This window comes from Notolepis coatsorum, assembly GCF_963971535.1.
Source record: "Notolepis coatsorum genome assembly, chromosome: 16".
NCBI lineage: Eukaryota > Metazoa > Chordata > Actinopteri > Aulopiformes > Paralepididae > Notolepis > Notolepis coatsorum.
In genome coordinates, this window is record NC_140180.1 from 13305278 (window position 1) to 13326327 (window position 21050).

Genomic DNA, 21050 nt, shown 5'->3' on the forward strand with positions numbered 1-21050 from the left:
TCAGATGACGTGTAGTAACTTGTTGGAATTTTTTATATCGCGCTGATTGCCATCAAACTGTATTTCATCATCAATATAATGCATTTGGGGCTATATATCACGTTCTGGAGAAAGCTGCAGAAAGAGATGAAAACATACTTATACATTAGACCATACTTTACTATGAATATGTGAATGAAAAAGTTTAACGTTGCTACACAATGAACAATACATATAGGACTTTGAATGGGCCCCAATGTAGCAATAGAATTTAAAAAGTTATAGCCCTGCAAAGAAGGGGACTTTCTCCATAGACAAATAGCGCTGGCAATCTATGGTATATCATGAATTTAACCTTAGGCAGCCAAAGTGTTAAATAAGAATAATTACATGTTTTTTTTTAATAAGTTTTTATTTATTTTTATATCCTCAAACTAAATCCTCAATCTGAATAAAGTGATTAATCTGAATGAGTCTTTTTTTCTTTTATTAAATCAACTTTCCAGCCCCAGATCCAGCCCAGGGAGAAGCCCCAGCCCAACTAAATCAACTTTCTTTAATGAATATAACTCAGTTTCTTTTAATACTATAATATTAGTGTAGCCTAATCTTTATCTGCAACTGTGAAGAAAAACCCCATTGGTTTAAACAGAACAGAAAAAATATATATAACAAAAGAAAAGTATAAAAAATTATAAATGTAAATGTTGATTTAGAATTCGAATGCCAACGTAACGAACGAAGGTTCGAACGTTTGGGCTCAGCCCTAATCCCTACAAGAAAACGTACAAGGATTCTTTTTTACCGCGTCCTCACAAGGTTACAAGCAACACACACGCATATACACGCAGAACATCCCAGCTACATGACAGAATGTTCGCTCAGGCTGAGCTAATGTTCTCAGGCCTGTGAACGAGATGTAATGTCCTGTGACTTTGGTGAGAAAGGTCTCAGTGCACAGAGTTACGCTGAAATACGTCTCTTCTTCAATCCAATGTGCCAAATATCACACATTTTAGACTACCTGAAAGAGAGAGAGGCATCTCAAGCTCGGATAGAAGTTAAATCTACCCTATGACCCATTAGGCTTTCGGGAGGGAGGGGGGGGGAGGGGGGGGTTGGCGGTCTCACCACTGGCTCCTTCCAAACACTTTTAAAAACATCAAAAGCAGATTTAAGACTTGGCTATAAAGACCAAAACATAAACATGTGTATTAAACTTTATTCTTTCAAAACGCTCGTCACTTGTGAAGAGGAAATGAATCACAAGCCTTTTTTTTTTTTTCTTTTTTTTTTTTTTAAACTACGACGTGTTTTATAGTCATGGCATTAACTCTTGGGTATGGAAGCAGCAAGTCTCCATGTGGGGGAGGACAGGAACCTTTACCCCAGGCCCAGGGTTATGATTTATTTAGCCCGTTTGATACTACTGCACTATAGTATTACTATTAGGCAATAAGGCCAGGGATATTGAATTTCGATATCAGCCTTTCAACATCACCATAATTTCATGGGCTCTAGACGTGCTCAATTTTAAGGCTAGAGCGATAATGATGATAGCTTATGAAATCAGCGATCGCAAGGAATCTCATTTCATGATAGCTTACCCGGAGAGGGGCTAAATAGGGCTACAAAGTTCACAGACGATCATTTGAATACTGCAATATTTATTGTAGGTCCAATTGCTAGTACAACTGTACTGTTCATAATTGCAAACCTAGCTATAGTCAGCCAGTCAAGTTCCCTAGCTAATATAACTAACATTAGGGAACATAAGTTCAACAATGTTGTGCCTCACTGATATAGTGTCTGGTCAGTAACATGGGTCTCCCAGTGTCCCCCCCACCCCCCCCCCCCCCAGTAATCTGAATATACATTTCCTGGTATCCCATTCCCACTTTATCCAATCAGGAGAGAGAACCCTAGATATTTTTACTTATTTCAAGAAATATTGCCAAGCCGATGGCACTGGCATATTATTTTACTTATTTCAAGCACATATTTGCTTAAAACCAGTCCTTATTTCTTCTTTTTGTCAGACCATTTTTGCAGTTGGAGCTCTCTCTCCTGATTGGATGAAGTGGGAATGGGTTTACTGCAGAGCAGAGAGACTGGCAGACCCATGTTACTGTCCAAACACTATATCAGTGATGGCAGAAAGAGTGTAGAGCTATTATTTTAACATGTAGACCAATTATTTTAAGAAAATACCACTTACAGGCAGCCGGGTACTAGGGTAGTGCAGCGGACTAAGCGTCTGTCTACCACCACAGAGACAGTGGGATCAAATCCAGCTGTGGTGCTTCCGGCTTGGCCGACCGTCCATACTAACACAATTGGCTGTGTTAGCGGGTGGGAAACCTATGTTACCTCAATTACCGCGAAACGAAACCTATGAAGTGTGCCACACATTCACGCGCACAATATACGCTTACCTAGGATTTGACTTGATTCAACAACAACAAAGCAGTCGGGGCAATGGCAAGCCGAAAACGGTCGCAAGTGTGGTTACACTTTACAAAGCTAGATGCAGACAACACTTGCTGCAATATTATATATATATATTAGGGATGTTCGATATTGGCTTTTTTACCGATATACCGATATTGTCCAACTCTTAATTTCCGATACCGATATCAACCGATATCGATATATGCAGGGTTTCCCCGCCCAAAAAACTGAATAATTTCAGGTAATTAACATTACATGTCTCTTGTTTTGGAATTAACACAACATTATGCATACTTTTGACAATAAATAAAATCAGAATGTGTTCTTACTTGCTTGCCTGGGTAAATAAAGGTTATAGAAATGTAAAAAAGAAGAAGAAAAAATTTAAAACAGATACCAATATTTTCCGATATCAAATTTTAATGCTGATATCGGCCGATAATATCGGTAGGCCGATAATATCGGACATCCCTAATATATATATATATATATATATATATATATATATATTAACAAATTGTTCTAAATAAATAATGATAATAAATCATTTGAAATTTGGACAAATTTTTTACAACTGAGGTAGGTAGATTACATTTTTAGAGACTAAAGTACCGAAAAAGGTACCGCTGGGTACTGGTATCGATTCAAATGTATATTGAAATTCTTTATTGGAAATGTGAACAGTACCCAACCCTAATGATCCCTACTATATAACTATTGCTATCTAGCATCTCTTCCACTGCCTTGCTGATCACAGCGTGCTATTGAAACACGTAGGGTAGCCTAAGCAGAAGTATCTCAAGTGAATAAGAGGAACCATTTCTAGTACTCGACACAAGCTATTTAATATAGAATGTTATGGCTTCCTGTGACCGTTACTTACAACCCACATGGAGATATCCTAGTTGGTATATCATTTAGGGCCGGGAGTATATTTTCCAACGATACTAGACTTTCATAGATTAACCGTTTCGTGGCCAACAACCACGTATATATATACGTTATTGGGCGCCATCCTTAAACGGCCAACCACGTGTATATAGACGTGTTGCCACTCGGTTTTGCTTTTATTCCATTTTAGTATCCTACTCAATGTGACAGAGCTGTATGTTGGCTGGAAACGGCATAACGGGACTGCGAAAGTGCAGTACCGGCCAGATCCTGGTGTTGGCGCTGTGTCGATAATGCAGTTTTCCCTGTTGCAGACCGGGTGTCACTTTTTTTTCATTCCGGGTTAACTTTTCTGATAGCCTGAAGCTATGGCTTTACCAGATCGACTGGAATACTTTTTGCGATGCCGAATTCAGTATGCAGTAAAGGAATATAGCATCAACCAATGGACATATCGATCTACCAGATGGCGATCAAATAACTGGGAAATTCTTTTTGGAATCCAACCGGCCACAGGTAAGAGCGATTTGACGTCAATTACAGCCTGATTGGGCCTTGTTCTCATAGCCATCCACCCCGGTCAGCGTGTGATGTTGCAATAACGAAAGCTCTACAAACAACCTCACGCACAGTGAAAATCTGGCCTCATAGAGTGGGATTAGACAGGCCCCAATGGCCATGAATGTGTTAAGGCTGTCCCCGAAGCCTGTTTTTGGGATTCGAACTTCGTCAGGGTTTTTCGAACGGGCGTTCGAACCTTTGTTTTTAATTAAAAAAAAAAGAATACAAAATTTAATTAAATTTAAAGAAATATTTTTAAATATCCTCAAACTAAATCCTCAATTTGAATAAAGTGATTCATCTGATTAAATTAGTCTTTTTTTTTATTAAATCAACTTTCCAGCCCAGGCCCAGACCCAGCCCAGGGAGAAGCCCCAACCCAACTAAATCTACTTTTTTAATGAATATAACTCAGTTTTTTTTTATACTATAATATTAGTGTAGCCTAATCTTTATCTGCAACTGTGAAGAAAAACCCCATTGGTTTAAACAGAATGAATAGAAAAAAATATTTAAAAGAATATATATATATATATGCAAAGACAGCTGTGGTCGGTAGTACTTAGCGCCGGGTGCTCACCTGGCCACTTGACTTTGCATGACAATGGCTCAGAGATGGACAAGCAGCCGTTTTTTCCGTGTGGTCCTATCACTTCGCGTCACCGTTTATTATCGTGCAGGGGACAATAACTGCATTCTGAAAACATGCAGGGTACATGTCCCATGTGTCCCCCCCGGGCCCCCCCCCCCTTAGTTACGCCCCTGATGTAGAGTGAGGGATGATCAGCTATGGTTTAAATTTTTACCATCTTGACGTCGTACTAGTAGACGTACAGCTTTGTAAACGCATCTGTCCCCCTCCCCTCATGTGTCCCCCTCCCCTCATCTGTCCCCCTCCCCTCATGTGTCCCCCTCCCCTCATCTGTCCCCCTCCCATCCCCTGTCCCCCTCCCCTCATCTGTCCCCCTCCCCTCATCTGTCCCCCTCCCATCCCCTGTCCCCCTCCCCTCATGTGTCCCCCTCCCCTCATCTGTCCCCCTCCCCTCATGTGTCCCCCTCCCCTCATGTGTCCCCCTCCCCTCATGTGTCCCCCTCCCCTCATGTGTCCCCCTCCCCTCATGTGTCCCCCTCCCCTCATCTGTCCCCCTCCCCTCATGTGTCCCCCTCCCCTCATGTGTCCCCCTCCCCTCATCTGTCCCCCTCCCCTCATGTGTCCCCCTCCCCTCATCCGTCCCCCTCCCCTCATCAGTCCCTCTCCCGTCATCTGTCCCCCTCCCCTCATCTGTCCCCCTCCCCTCATCTGTCCCCCTCCCCTCATCTGTCCCCCTCCCATCATCCGTCCCCCTCCCCTCATGTGTCCCCCTCCCCTCACCTGTCCCCCTCCCATCATCCGTCCCCCTCCCCTCATGTGTCCCCCTCTCCTCACCTGTCCCCCTCTCCTCATTTGTCCCCCTCCCATCATGTCCCCCTCCCCTCATCCACCCCCCTCCCATCCCCTGTCCCCCTCCCATCATCTGTCCCCCTCTCCTCATCTGTCCCCCTCCCCTCATCTGTCCCCCTCTCCTCATCCGTCCCCCTCCCCTCATGTGTCCCCCTCCCCTCATCTGTCCCCCTCCCCTCATGTGTCCCCCTCCCCTCATGTGTCCCCCTCCCCTCATGTGTCCCCCTCCCATCATGTGTCCCCCTCCCCTCATCTGTCCCCCTCCCCTCATGTGTCCCCCTCCCCTCATCCGTCCCCCTCCCCTCATCTGTCCCCCTCCCCTCATCTGTCCCCCTCCCATCCCCCTCCCATCCCCTGTCCCCCTCCCATCCCCCTCCCATCCCCTGTCCCCCTCCCATCCCCCTCCCATCCCCTGTCCCCCTCCCATCCCCCTCCCATCCCCTGTCCCCCTCCCATGTCCCCCTCCCCTCATCTGTCCCCCTCCCATCCCCTGTCCCCCTCCCCTCATCTGTCCCACTCCCATCCCCTGTCCCCCTCCCCTCATCTGTCCCCCTCCCATCCCCTGTCCCCCTCCCATCCCCCTCCCATCCCCTGTCCCTCTCCCCTCATCCGTCCCCCTCCCCTCATGTGTCCCCCTCCCATCATCTGTCCCTCTCCCCTCATCCGTCCCCCTCCCCTCATGTGTCCCCCTCCCATCATCTGTCCCCCTCCCCTCATGTGTCCCCCTCCCCTCATCCGTCCCCCTCTCCTCATGTGTCCCCCTCTCCTCCCCTGTCCCCCTCCCCTCCCCTGTCCCCCTCCCCTCCCCTGTCCCCAGTGCTGTCCACACTTCACCAGTTGTCTGCGTCAGCCAGACGGCACCGAGCAGCAACAGATGGTTTCACCATCGTCAGTATAAGAAGTTACAGCTGTGGCTCCAGGCTGCACTGTCTGCTCCTCACATGTATCACACTCACGCACACGCACACACACACGCACACGCACGGCCTACATCTGCCTCGCAGAACCTTCCAGAGGAGAACCTGGACGACCCCGGAGTTGTAGATGATTAAAAAAAAACAAGTGAGTTCAGTTTCTGAAACTCTATTACTGCTGCTGTGGGGGTGGGGGGGGGGGGAGGGGGGGTTGTAAAAGTCAACGCTTCAGAAGGAAAACAGCCGTGTGTTTTGACAGATGACCATGTGTCTTCTAAATCAGGCTATATGAGAGCTTTTAATGGGATTCACCAGCCCCCCACTGTCCGACACTTAAAAAAAAGGGGCAGTTCGCCCCAAAATAAAAAATTAAACCATACTTTGGAGATATCTGCCGTAGAGATGTCTGCCATCGCTCAAATACAATGGAGCCGAGTGGCACTCCGTTTGTGGCGCTCAACCCATCAACAAGAAAACCTCAGTGTTTCCCCTATATGCATTCAGCAGCGGCGCTGCTATGAACTAGAGTACTAGACTATTAAATATATATAAAAAATAAAAATTTTAAATATTTTTTTTATCATTTCAAAAAGTAAAAGACTGACCTGAGGACCTAATCAGCACATTTAAATTAAATATCAAGAAGGATATACTTTGAGCTAGGAGATTTTAACACAACAGTAGTGTGCTTACCAATTATCAAGGGGCCTGAAATAAAACGGCCCGGATAAAAGCTAAAAAAGATCACTAGCTTAATTGTTCATTCTGTTTATCTATTCAACTTGTGCATAGCAGCTCAACACTGAGACATGTGTATGGCCTTGGCCACGCAGTGAGACCATTTGATGAGTATCACAGGACCAGTTGAGCTCTGGCTATAGAAGAAGACGCAATGGGCCAAAATGAAATCGATAAGCGAATTCGGTCTGGGCGGGTGGTGGTGGATGAAAACGCCAGGTGGGCCGCATTTGGCGCACAGGCCTCTGGTTTTTGACATGTGCGGTGTAGACTCATTTCACTACGATCTAGACCAGTGGATCTCAACCTGTTCCATGTCAAGGAGCCCCCACATTGATACACATTAGGCTGTGGACCCCCGTTTGTAGGGCTGTACCGAATGTCATTTTTTTTTTTACATTCGAAGACGTTTTCAAATTAAGCTTTGAATGTCTGTCATCATGAAAAATCATGAATCATAAAGACATTTTAAAGAAATTATTATTTTTGCAATACACCTGCCCCCCCATTCAAACGGGTATATTTTCATCCAAATTTGTATGCAAAAGCAAAATTGTCTCATCGTTTCACGGCCTCCTCTCACGTGGTTGTTTTGAAACAGTACGGTTCATCAAGTTCCTCCGTGTTAACGGCAGTATTAATATCCTATTCTAGGCTAATCAACGGATTTGCTCCGGTTTCAGATTGTGTAACAGGGTCTTAAAAAGCGGTGCCTGGAGCGCGCAGACAGCCAGATGTGAAACACTGCTGCCTGCCCCCTTTTGCCTCCAGACTCCACCGTTAAGAAACTCTACATTTCTGGATGTGTCTCAATCTGGGGTGTAGCCGGTATCATTACACACAGGCTGAGTGCAGAATAACTCCGGCGAAGACCATCATTCTTTTGTACAAGTAGTAGCCTAGGTAACAGCATGGCTAACCCCAACCACAAGCAAGTCATCTGCCTTGCTCTCCACCTTAGTAGAGAGAGGGTCACACACAAGTTGCCTTGGTAACAGCACATCTAACCCCAACCAACCCAATCACAAGTCAGCTCAGTGGTTAGGAACCGTTTTTCCCACCTCAGAACTAGGGTTGGGCACCGAAAACCGGTTCTAATAGGAACCGGTTCCTAACTTCCGGTTCTGGAACCGGAAATAACATATTTGAATTTCGATTCTAAATTTCGATTTTTTTTTTTTTTTTTTTTTTTACTTTAATACCCTAGTTACAGCAACCAAATTAAACTGTATCAAGTCAACTGAAAATGTGAATAGTATGATTTTCTTTTTGAAATAAAAAAAAAATAAAAAATCTCCTTCGAAATAAGCTGTGACCTGTTTTGACCTGCACCTCAAAGAATCGGAATCGAGAATCGTTTAGAACAGGAATCGATATGGAGAATCGGAATCGGAACCGGAATCGTTCAAATCCAAACGATGCCCAACCCTACTCAGAACCCTAGCGAAGACCAAGGCCTACCTCTCCCAGTGCGACCTGGAGAGAGTGATCCACGCCTTTATAACAACTCGGCTGGATTACTGCAATGCGCTCTATACAGGCATTGATCAGGCATCACTCCGCCGCCTACAGCTCGTCCAAAATGCGGCTGCCCCGACTCCTCACCGGCACTAACAAACGTGAGCACATCACCCCAGTCCTGGCCTCACTCCACTGGCTCCCCGTCCGTCACCGCATTGATTTTAAATGACTTTTAACCGTTTTGAAATCCCTAAAATGGCCAGGCCCCACAGTCCCTGACCGAGCTCCTGTGTCTCCACACCCAGGGCACGAAATTAGAGCCCGCCACCCGCCATTGGCGGGCAGATTTTACGTTTGGCGAGTGAGACTGAGAGGTCTGTCCGCCATGTGGCGGGCAACGAAATAGTCATGTGAAAACCGATCGAAAAATATGATCGAATTCTTAGCGGAGTTCTCACTCGCTGTCTCAAGCACACAGACATGCAGCGCACTGCACCTCCCCTCCTCCTGCCCCTCCCAACCCTGTGTAATTTGTAAACAGAGGCTATTGCCTGGCAGTCTGCTGACTGCTCTAGTCTAGTACTGTGGGACCTCCGTGAGCTAACGTTAGCTACCGTTACAAAATGACCCAGTCAACTATTCACTTTTAGTTTAATATTGAGGCATTGTCTAACGTTATCTAGCCGGCTGGCTACTGATAGCTCCTGATATCAAATGCTCCAGCAAGTCTAGTAGTGCATAATACCTCCGTTGGATAGGTAGCTCACGTTAGCTCACGGGTCCAGCTATAGGGTCCAGCTGCAGCGCCGGAGAATCCTTGCTGGAGCTGGAGGCTACAGTATAGGGTCCAGCTGCAGCGCCGGAGAATCCTTGTGGAGCTGGAGGCTACTCGAGTATACACACACAGACAGTGGAGCTGTTTGCAGATAGCGAGCATTTTGACTTGTTGCGTGGTGGCGATGTCTCACAGATAATACAACTACAAGTATGATTATATAATATATATATTTTATTAAAAACAAAATATTAAAAGAAAATTGGCTGGTAAGAAATATGCTTGGCGGGTCGATTTTTCCCATCTACCTGCCACTGGCCGGTGAGTCAAAAAGTTAATTTCGTGCCATCCAGAGCCCCAAGGTCAGCCGACAAACTGCTGCTACATGTGCCGAGGTCTAGGCTAAAGACCAAAGGGGACAGAGCTTTTTCCATAGCCGCCCCTAAACTGTGGAATAGCCTCCCCTTCCACATCAGGTCAGCCCAGACCCTTGAGGTCTTTAAGTCCCAGCTTAAGACGTATATATTCTCCCTGGCCTTTGACCAGAGCTGAGCCTGCCTCCTAGGTTGTTACTTTTGTGCCTTATTTTTTATTCTACTGCGATTTTTTTTATTTATTTTTTTATATGATCTGAACCTCTGCACTTATTTGTATTTGCACTTTAAAATTTAGTATGTGTACAATATTGTCACAAGGAAACATGAAATTACATGGGTTCCATCCTAGAGGAAAATCTTTCCTGCGACAAGACACAAGATGGCATCCAATGTAATCAAAAAAGTCAACCAACGAACTAGATTCTTGTACCGGATCTCCTCTCTGGTAAACAAGAATACCCTGAAGACTCTGGCAGGAGCACTCATTCAAGGGTACTACGACTATGCTTGCACCTCATGGTACCAAAGCACCTCAAATGCGCTAAAAACAAGATTACAAACATCTCAAAACAAACTGGTCAGACTACTACTTGACCGGACTCCTAGAACCCACCTCACCCCTGCCCATTTTGACAACCTAGGATGGCTTAGAGTAGACGACAGAGTACAGCAACTTGCAATGGGCCTGGTCTACAAGATACACTACACGACCAAGGTACCCATGTACATGTCGAAATACTTCCCAAAGGTCAGTGAATACCACGATCACAACACCAGAGGAAGCTCCACAAATCATGTCAAACCCAGATTTGGCTCAAACGAGGGACTAAACACGTTCCGTAATTATGCCACATCAATGTGGAAAGCCCTACCCACAGCTGTAAAGGAATGTGAATCACTACCAGTACCCACCTTCAAAACCGCTCTCAAAGAGCACCTACGGGAGGCTGCAATTCGAAACTGGCCCCGGTAAATGTCTGAACCCCCCTCCCACCCACCCACCCCCTACTAATGTGTTCCCTCCCCCTCGTATGTATATATTTACTGTTATGATCTGTTTAACAGTACTGTATATTTGCATATCTTGTATGTCACAAATGTAACAGTACTGTATATCTGTATGTCATAAATGTCATGATTAGATTAGATTATTATATATCTGTATGTTGTGTATGTCATAAATGTCACTATGAATTGAAAATGGGGGACCCTGATGTAAACAAGACAAGTCTTTCTCTGGTCTGCATCCCCTTAACAATTGTGTGTATTGAGCTGTACTGTACTGTACTGTACCCATTCTGCAATCTGTTCATTAAAGTTTTCAATCAATCAATCAGAGTCACACACAAATTGCCTAGGTAACAGCACATCTAACCCTAAACCACAAGCAAGTCATCTGCCTTGCTCTCTCCATCTTAGTAGAGAAAGAGACGAGTCACACAAGTTGCCATATAGGAAGAAGAAAAAAGGAAGTCAAGTGATGTTTCACTGATTATGCAGCAACGGCTGGCAACAAAGAAAGGTATTTCTTCCACGGTTCTAGTTCAGTTTAGTTGCAGATACTGATGGGACAGGGTTTGACTCCTGAAACTAATCCGACACTCCGCTACAGTAAACAAAAAAGGGGAATAACTTTTGCAACACGACTTTAGACTATAGTGACAAAAAATGTCATTGTAAATTTTTTGTCACTATAGTCTAAAAAGTAGTAGTAGTAGTAGTAGTAGTAGTAGTAGTAGTAGTAGTAGTAGTAGTAGTAGTAGTAGTAGTAGTAGTAGTTGATTCAGTCATCATCTCACACAATACAATATACACCATCATTTAACAATATTTGATTTTACAGTGACTGAAAAGGTACAGACTGAAGCATAATGCTTATACTATGCCTGTCCTATATTCTTAACAAAAATTAAGACTCAAACAGTATTCTAAAAGAAAATATAAAAAAAAACAGTATTATTCACCTTTGTAGTTTTCAAAAATAGCTTTACAAACCATTTTCTTAAAAACCAAAAGCGAATTACTCATTCTTAACTGTATGTCAGCACTATAGTCTAAAAAGTCAGGTTGCAAAAGTTGGGGAGTTTGACAATAAACGGGGGTAACTTTTGCAACACATTTTTACATTGTCACTTTAAAGTCGTGTTGCAAGTTACTTACCCCCCTTTTTTTGTCAAACTCCCAGACAGTTTTTGTTAAACGTGGGAAAGAGTTGCAAATCGAAAGAGGATGTAAGATTGGAAACAGATGTGTGAAAAAAAAAGTGACATTAACATTTGCCATTTCAGAATATATAGGCACTAATTAAGCAGCGCACATCCCACACAGGCGCAACTCGCGATGTGCAAACAAACCCCTCTTTCGATCTTAAGTTAAACAAAACAAACCCAAAAAAAAATACATGATTTCCCCAAAATTAATTGAGTATAATAAATCATCATTCGCGGCACGTCTGTGTGGCCGCGCGTGCCTCGCTCGGTGGTGCGACGGTTTGGGGAGAAGAGTAGAAAACAAAACAACTCTAAATTATAACGTCCTTTTATCGCCTCGGGAGAGGTGTCGGGGCTTTTGAAATCAGACACTTCCAGAAGTGAAGAAAAATTACTAATTAATAAACAAGTTACATTTAATAAAAAGAATAAAACTTAAACCCACACACCTTGCTGCTCTTGGACTGGATGCAGCCCATGTCTGTCTGTGCGGCCGCCTCTGGTCTCTGGTCTCTGGTCGCCGCTCTGTTGTCAACTTTCAAACACCACCGACTCTACTGCAACGGGGGATGTGTCGTCCGCGAACGATCCAAGTCTTTTGAACAGCTCTTTGGTTACGAAAGAAGGGAACAGATTCACACTTGAATGAATGAATGAATGAATGAATGAATGAATGAATGAATGAATGAATGAATGAATGAATGAATGAATGAATGAATGAATGAATGAATTAATGAATGAATGGATGGATGGATGGATGGATGGATGGATGGATGGATGGATGAATGAATGGATGAATGGATGGATGGATGGATGAATGAATGAATGGATGAATGGATGAATGAATGAATGAATGAATGAATGAATGAATGAATGAATGAATGAACAAATGAATTAAATCTTTATTTAACAGATGGCAGAATGGGTACAATACAGTACGGCTCAATACACACAATTGTTAAGTAAGGGGATGCAGACCAGAGAAAGACGTTTGTCTTGTTTACATCAGGGTCCCCCATTTTCAATTCATAGTGACATTTATGACATACACAACACACATGACATGTATGGCATAGGGACATACATGACATACAGGTATTTAGTACTGTTACATTTGTGTGTTGTGTTGATTGAAAATGTCAGTGAAACATCACTTGACTTCCTTTTTTTCCCCTTCCTATATGTCAACTTGTGTGTGACTCGTCTTTCTCTACTAAGTTGGAGAGAGCAAGGCAAATTACTTGCTTGTGGTTTAGGGTTAGATGTGCTGTTACCTATAGGCAACAACTTGTGTGTGACTCTGATTGACTTTAATTACCAGATTGCAGAATGGGTACAATACAGTACGGCTCAATACACACAATTGTTAAAGGGTTGCAGACCAGAGAAAGACGTTTGTCTTGTTTACATCAGGGTCCCCCATTTTCAATTCATAATGACATTTATGACATACACGACATACATGACATCGTGACAATTATGACATTAGGGACATACATTACATATACTGTAGTACTGTTACATTTGTGACATACGATACTGTTACCCATAGATCCTAACAGAGATTATATACATATGATGGGGAGGAGACTGTACATTAGGAGGGGGTGGGTCGGTGGGAGAAAATATATACATACAGTGGGGAGAAAATAACGGCTGGTCGTTCTTTTTTTCTCTCTCTCTCGTTAAAATCGTTAACATGTATGCCAGTGGCGGCCCGTCAATGGGGGCGCTAGAGCGCCGCCCTCCCTGTTAAAAGAGAGAAGAAGAAGAAATGTTTGTTTTTGTTTTTTGTTTTATAGCCCTATAAATAATATAAACATGTTTAAAATGAATAATATTTACTCAGTTTAAGTATGTTTGTCTTTCCAATGCACAATATAACGTTAATATATCAAATATAAATAATTGTTTCCATGAACAGGAAGTGACTGTCTGATAGAGAATACGTTCCGTAGCCGCATTTCTCTCGGGCAACACGTAGCCGCATTTCTCTCGGGCTAGACGCAATAGCGCTTACAGTGGGCGTGCACGCTGTGCACTGGTTTCATCGCTGTATCCGTCGCAGCCAATCAGTGCGTAACGCGCTGTGCGTTGAAATATGATGTATTATGATGGAAGCCGGGCGCGTTTTAAAGCATTCAAAGCAAGCAGCGTCTATAATTTCCGTAGCCGCATTTCTCGGAGACGCTCTCTGATTGGCCGATGCCAGTTTTTTCCGTAGCCGCATTTCGCGGAGACGCTATCTCTGATTGGCCGACATCAGTTTCTGGTTAGTAGATAGTTACTCTATGCTAGCTGTTGTGTTGTTGTGATGCAGCTATTTGTCTTAGAGCGTGACGGCAAGTTCTTTCGACGGTTAAGCTTAGGCACTCTTTCAAAGTTGGTTAAGGTTAGAGTTTGTCATAGAGCAGGGCGATAGGAACGCCAGGTAGTTTGCAGGCTGTTCGACACGGAAATGGGCAAAGACACAGCTCGTCACTCACACAGTACTTGTTGGCTAACAACAAGAAGCTATATATGGATGCAGTGTGGACATGGATGGACATCAACACAGTCTGGACAGTGGAGTGGATATACTTTATCAAGCCTTTCTGCCTGCTGGACCACTGTGCGTTTCAACTTAACAAGGTAGAGTTGCGATATCTCTCTCTCTCTCTCTCTCTCTCTCTCTCTCTCTCTCTCTCTCTCTCTCTCTCTCTCTCTCTCTCTCTCTCTCTCTCTCTCTCTCTCTCTCTCTCTCTCTCTCTCTCTCTCTCACTCTCTCTCTGATTGTGTAGGGCATATTGGCTGCATTTGACTGACTGTGATCATATATTGATTGATGGCAATGGTGATAGTTGTACCTAATTAAATATTCGCCAATGCATGGTAAATGTTTGCAAAATGTTTGGTATAGCGCCCCCCATGGAGAAGAATGTACCGGCCACCACTGATGTATGCATGATATGATTGATATCCAATACGAGTGCGTCGTCCACCAAAGTTTGAAAGAAAAAATATCTGCCTATATTAATTAAGGTGACACGACGATATCACCCCAATAATAGTCCCTGATTTAAGTCATCTGTCCTAGTCCTCGGCCATATATCCTGTCCCTGAAAACGTCCCTGATTCGTTCTTACAGTAAAACAAATACGCTAAATAAAACACGTATAATATCCTTATCATCGCGTTATAGGACGGCTCCAATGTACAGTTTCTTCCCCCTCAAATGTATAACCCTCTGTAACAGTACTATATCTGCTTGACCTGACTCCTAGAACCCACCTCACCCCTGCCCACTTTGACAACCTAGGATGGCTTAGAGTAGACGACAGAGTACAGCAACTTGCAATGGGCCTGGTCTACAAGATACACTACGCGACCAAGGTACCCATGTACATGTCAAAATACTTTCCAAAGGTCAGTGAATACCACGATCACAACACCAGAGGGAGCTCCACAAATCATGTTAAACCCAGATTCGGCTCAAACAAGGGACTAAACACGTTTCGCAATTATGCCACATCAATGTGGAACGCCCTACCCAAAGCTGTAAAAGAATGTGAATCACTATCCACTTTCAAAAACACTCAAAAAACACCTACGGGAGACTGCAATTCGAAACTGGCCCCTACAAATGTCCTAACCTAGTTGTACAGTAAATGACCAAGTATGGCTTTGTCAGTATTCCAATGTACAGTGTACAATGTGTGTGTGTCCCCTACCAAACCCCCCCCACACCTCCAATGTACAGCCCCCACCCACCCACCCAACCTCCTCCAATGTACAGTTTCTACGTCAAATGTATACACTCTTTTTCTGGACACTTTTGTATCGCAAACAGTACTGTATTTGCAAATCTGATATGTCATAAATGTATAGATGTAGCAGTACTGTCTATCTGTATGTCATGTATGTCATATATGAATTGAAAATGGGGGACCCTGATGTAAACAAGACGAAAGTCTTTCTCTGGTCTGCATCCCCTTAACAATTGTATGTATTGAGCTGTACTGTACCCATGCATTCTGCAATCTGTTAATAAACTTTTCAATCAATCAATCAATCTGTATGTCATGTATGTCATATATGTTATGATGAATTGAAAATGGGGGACCCTGATGTAAACAAGACGAAAGTCTTTCTCTGGTCTGCATCCCCTTAACAATTGTGTGTATTGAGCTGTACTGTATTGTACCCATTCTGCAATCTGTTAAATAAAGTTTTCATTCATCCGTCATTCATTCGGGCTCTTGGAAAGGGACGGAGCCAAAAGACCCGGCTCCCTTCAAAGAGCCGTACTGCCCACTACTAACTCCACACACTCGCTCGCCACGCCCCCTTTCTCCGCCAGATGGGCGGGTCTTTCGTGTCTCACAAACTCGGGCTCATGCGCATGCGCAGTAATCTGATCTAAAATATTATCTTTTTATCTCGACCAACCACGCCGGTGTTGAGTCGCGGGGAGTCGAATAGTGGAGCTCTGTGATCTGTTGTTTTAAGGCTAGGGCATGTTTCGGTGAGATTTAAACGGTTACCGTAATGTCCCAAAAATGTGCACAATGTTCTGGCTATAAATAATGAAGTTATGCAATCGGCCTACAATGGGTTTGATACGAGGCCCGGTGTACAGTTTGTGTTCCATATAATGAGATTACAATTACATTGATGTGTGTGAGTGTGTTTGCTTGTTTGTGTGTGTGCGTGCGTGCGTGTGTCTGTGTGTGTGCACATGCACAGGGTGGGGGGTGACACATGAACCTATTAACTTTTTTAAGTTTGATTTTCTTAAGACGAAGGGTATCGTCTGGAGTTTATTCCCTCTCTCTCCTCTCTCTCTATATTTCTCAATCTCTCTCTCTCTCTCTCTCTCTCTCATCTGACAGATCATCAACTGAAACTGACTTTAAATGAAAAGGGATAGACTTTGTCTTTGGATAAAAGCGTGTGTAGCTAAATGACTACATGTGAATGTAAATGACAAGAGCACATGTGACCAGACAAGAGCCCTTTTCATGTATTTACTTTGCAGACCAGTTCTGTTCTTTGCTCTGTGACATTCCTGGCTGACTGTTGATCTTCCAACCCTTCTACAAAAAAAAGTCCCGGTCGTTTGATGGTTATTTCAGAGTCAGCATGGTACCAGCCATTGTATAAAAAACTGAAGCATATGGCACAGCCATGGTACTTAAATAATATTAAATAATACCAGGATATAATCCAATTTAAACCATGATACTGATACTTTTTTGTTAATACCATGATACTGCTTTGGAAATTCCATGATACTTCTTTGTTAATACCATGATACTTTTTGTTAATACCATGATACTTTTTGTTAATACCATGATACTTTTTGGTAATACCATGATACTTATTTGGTAGGGGTGTAAATACACGTACCCTGTTACGATTCTGGTTCTTGACTACGGTCGGGAACCACCCACCTTCTCTGTCATCGGTCACTTGATTGCTGTCACTTGTTTTTCCCTGTCATTTAGTGCTGTCACTTAGGGGTTGGCTTCTGATTGGCTGTCACGGGTGTGTGTGTGGAATGTTGGTATTTGGTGGCTATATAACATTCCTTTCCTCTGCTTGTCATTCGTCAGGTCTTCACTATAGGCGTTCGGAGATAACGCGGCCGGTTCCAGTTCTGGACCACCACTAAGCTCCATTATCTATTCTCTCTTTCCCTTGCCTTGGCATAGTATCCTAGTATTACTCTTTGTGTTCTTTACTATTAAAGTCGAACCTGTTCAAGAGTATACCTTCTCCGTCTCTGTGATTGCCAACAACAATTGGAACTCACCTACCTCCATCCTGACAGTATCCGTACCGAACCGTTTCAGTGTGTACCGTACCGTACCGAACGGCTGTGTACCAAATGAATACAACGGTATGTTAACCACTAACGGCCGCCAACCGGGGGCTGTTTTTTTCACAATCTAATAATTATTATTTATTTTTTTAAAAGTCGATTATTAATTTCAATATAGAATATTCCTTGACAGCCCTACAAGTACAATTAGTTACTGCACACTACATCACCCCTGAGTGGAACATGGAAAGCCAAACTTTCCCCCACTGTACCGAAAACCCGTACCGAACCGCGACTTCAAAACCGAGGTACGTGTGAGGGCTGGGTAAGAACTGCATGCTTCCCAACGAGGGGGGCGTGCCGAACATTCTACCTCACGCACCTGAGAGTGGTTTGCATTCAGCTCGTCGGGAGACTACAAATACTGCCGACTGCCTTCCACTCATTGCCAGGTCGTCTCTGTATGCTACCATCAACCGCCGCGCTCCTGGTGAGACATCGTCTTCGCTCTCTATAATCCCACGGGAGGATTTCCTATGTTCTCACTGGGAGACGTCGTGTCATCCGTTGCTACCATCTACCGCCGCGTCTCTGGGGTGAGACGTCGTGCCATCTACTGCCCTACTCTCTCTCCGTGGGCCTCGTTCCTGGTGTGAGACATCGTCATCGCTCTCAATGTTTCCACGAGAGGATTCCTATGTTCTCACTCCTTTTTCGTGGGTCCCGTTTGCTGAGTTGCACCTCGGCAGTGTTCTGTGGTGTGAGGCGTCGTCATCGCTCTCTATGCTTCCACGGGAGGATGCCTATGTTTCTCACTCCGTTTTAATGGACCCCTGTTTGCTGTGTTGCCCGTCGGCAAGTGTTCTGGTGAGTCTGAACAGGACCAGACTCAGAACTTTCATTTCATTCATGGACTCTAGAAGATTCACCTGTGTATTTTGAGTTCTCCCTTAAAGGGACAGTGCCGCTTTTTTGTTGTGAATAAATTATGCCCTTGTTTTGGCTAACTCAGATTACCTGTCTGTGTCGTGCAATTGGGGTCGCATTACAATCGTTAACAGTACGTACCGTACCGTGGTTTTTGTGTACCGTTACACCCCTATTATTTGGTAATACCATGATGCTTTTTGTTAATACCATGATACCTTTATTTTTTTTTATCCACTTTTTCTCCCATTTTTCTATATTTTCTCCCATCCCAATTTCGTATCATCCAATTCAACCCTCCCCTGTCACGAACGCTGTTTCTTGCCTCCCACAAGCCGGCTGCAATGTGGACTAAGTCATACATAGCACAAGTCCCCTCCGGTACTTGAGGTAACAGCAGTCGCATCTTTTCACCTGCGCAGCTCGATCTCTCAGTGGCGAGGAGTAACGCGTGGGAGGCTCACGCTGCCCCCGACACTTCCTGATTCTCCTGCGCAGGCGCACCAACCGACCTGTAGGAGTCGCTGTCCACAACGCCCGATCCCCACCCATCAGTTTCCCACCCCCTAATACGGCCAATGTGTATTAGTATGAACGACCAGCTAAACTGAAAGCAATGTGGAGCGCTGGGCTCGAACAGGCAAGCCCAGCGTCTCCGTCATTCGTGGCGAGCGCCTTGCCCACTACGCCACGTAGCCGCCACTACCATGATACCTTTATTGTAAGGGAAAGTCGGGTGGGACTTTCATCTGCAGGCTAGCAGAGTCTTCCTCCTATAAGAGCTGCCTGCCTGCATACTCAGCATAACTCCACACGCCACCGAGAGCCAGTGTGATCCTTGAGACCCTGCCAAGCCATCCCATAACAACGCTGCTCTTCTCTAAATCACTGATTCACTTAACCTCTTCGACAGCCCACGACAGCTTGAGAAAGTAAAGGACCTCTACTTGCACACTTGGCGGGTTTAAGGAAAAGACAACAATAGCGCGTGTTGTTGTTGAAGCGACGCGTTCCGGCTGCCGATGCCTCTTCATCACTGCGCTCTGACATGCGATGAATCCTCACATGACGGCCATTAAATCATCTTGTGATCCCCGGGTTGTTGAGAGTCAATGCTCTGAATACCCAGCGAAGGGGGGTGGGGTGGGGGGGGGGGGTTGGTCAAAACCACTGGAATCCTCCAGGCCTGTCTTCTGATATGGCGATATATTATAACAAGGTTATTATAACAATATACATCATGAGTATAATAACGGTACAATAACAATACAACTCACTGAGTGGCAGCCTGTTGGAGCAGCTGCCCAACCGCTTTTCTCTCTACTATTTATCTAGAATACAATAGAATAGAATAGAATAGAATATAAATACTTTATTTATCCCGAAGGAAATTCAGCACTACAGATCGCTCACAGTAAACAGTAAACATTTAGGTAGTCTGAAAAACTTTTCACAAATAAGAATAAAAATAAGAATAAAGAATAAATAATAATAGTATTTATGTCCTTCTACTATTACCCTGCCCATACCTGTACCTCCCCTCCCCCCTCCCCCATGTTGCTATGATGCCTGAATTTCCCCAAGGGGATCAATAAAGGAATATCTTATCTGATCTGATCTTATCTTATCGTATCGTATCGTATCGTATCGTATCATATCTTATCGTATCTTATCGTATCGTATCGTATCTTATCTTATCTTATCTTATCTTATCTTATCTTATCGTATCGTATCGTATCTTATCTTATCTTATCTTATCTTATCTTATCGTATCGTATCGTATCTTATCTTATCTTATCTTATCGTATCGTATCGTATATCATCTTATCTTATCTTATCTTATCCTATCTTATCTTATGTTATGTTATGTTATCTTATCTTGTCTTATCCTATCTTATCTTATCTTATCCTATATTCTCTTACCTGATCTTATCTTATCCTATCTGGTTACTGCCACTACGAGGCACAACACCGTGCCCCTGGCCTGCCATGCTGCCACTACGAGGCACAACATCGTGCCCCTGGCCTGCCATGCTGCCACTACGAGGCACAACATCGTGCCCCTGGCCTGCCATGCTGCCACTACGAGGCACAACACCGTGCCCCTGGCCTGCCATGCTGCCACTACGAGGCACAACATCGTGCCCCTGGCCTGCCATGCTGCCACTACGAGGCACAACACCGTGCCCCTGGCCTGCCATGCTGCCACTACGAGGCACAACACCGTGCCCCTGGCCTGCCATGCTGCCACTACGAGGCACAACATTGAACATTGTGCCCCTGGCCTGCCATGCTGCCACTACGAGGCACAACACCGTGCCCCTGGCCAGCCATGCTGTTACTAATTGTAGCGTTCTGCTCAGGCTCCTCAGAGGCTGTTTCCCGACTCTTCAGAATGTCTAAATAAAATCCACAGGCGGTCCTGTAGGGAAAGCCGTCGGCCGAGGAAACATTGCATACAGTATAGAAGAGAATTGTTTTATTTACTTGGAACTCCACTCGTTGGCTACTTACCATCATTC

At 44.3% G+C, this 21050-nt stretch overlaps 1 protein-coding gene across 1 annotated transcript in view; it reads right to left on the minus strand.

The window, feature by feature from the left end:
* The window catches only part of ccdc69 (coiled-coil domain containing 69), a 72307-nt gene extending 59999 nt beyond the window's left edge, over positions 1–12308 (minus strand). The window contains exon 1 of the mRNA XM_084331697.1: positions 12248–12308. Coding sequence (XP_084187823.1) covers positions 12248–12277 — 30 coding nt within the window. The 5' untranslated portion in view covers positions 12278–12308. The remainder of the gene's footprint in view (positions 1–12247) is intronic.
* Positions 12309–21050: the final 8742 nt, after the last annotated feature.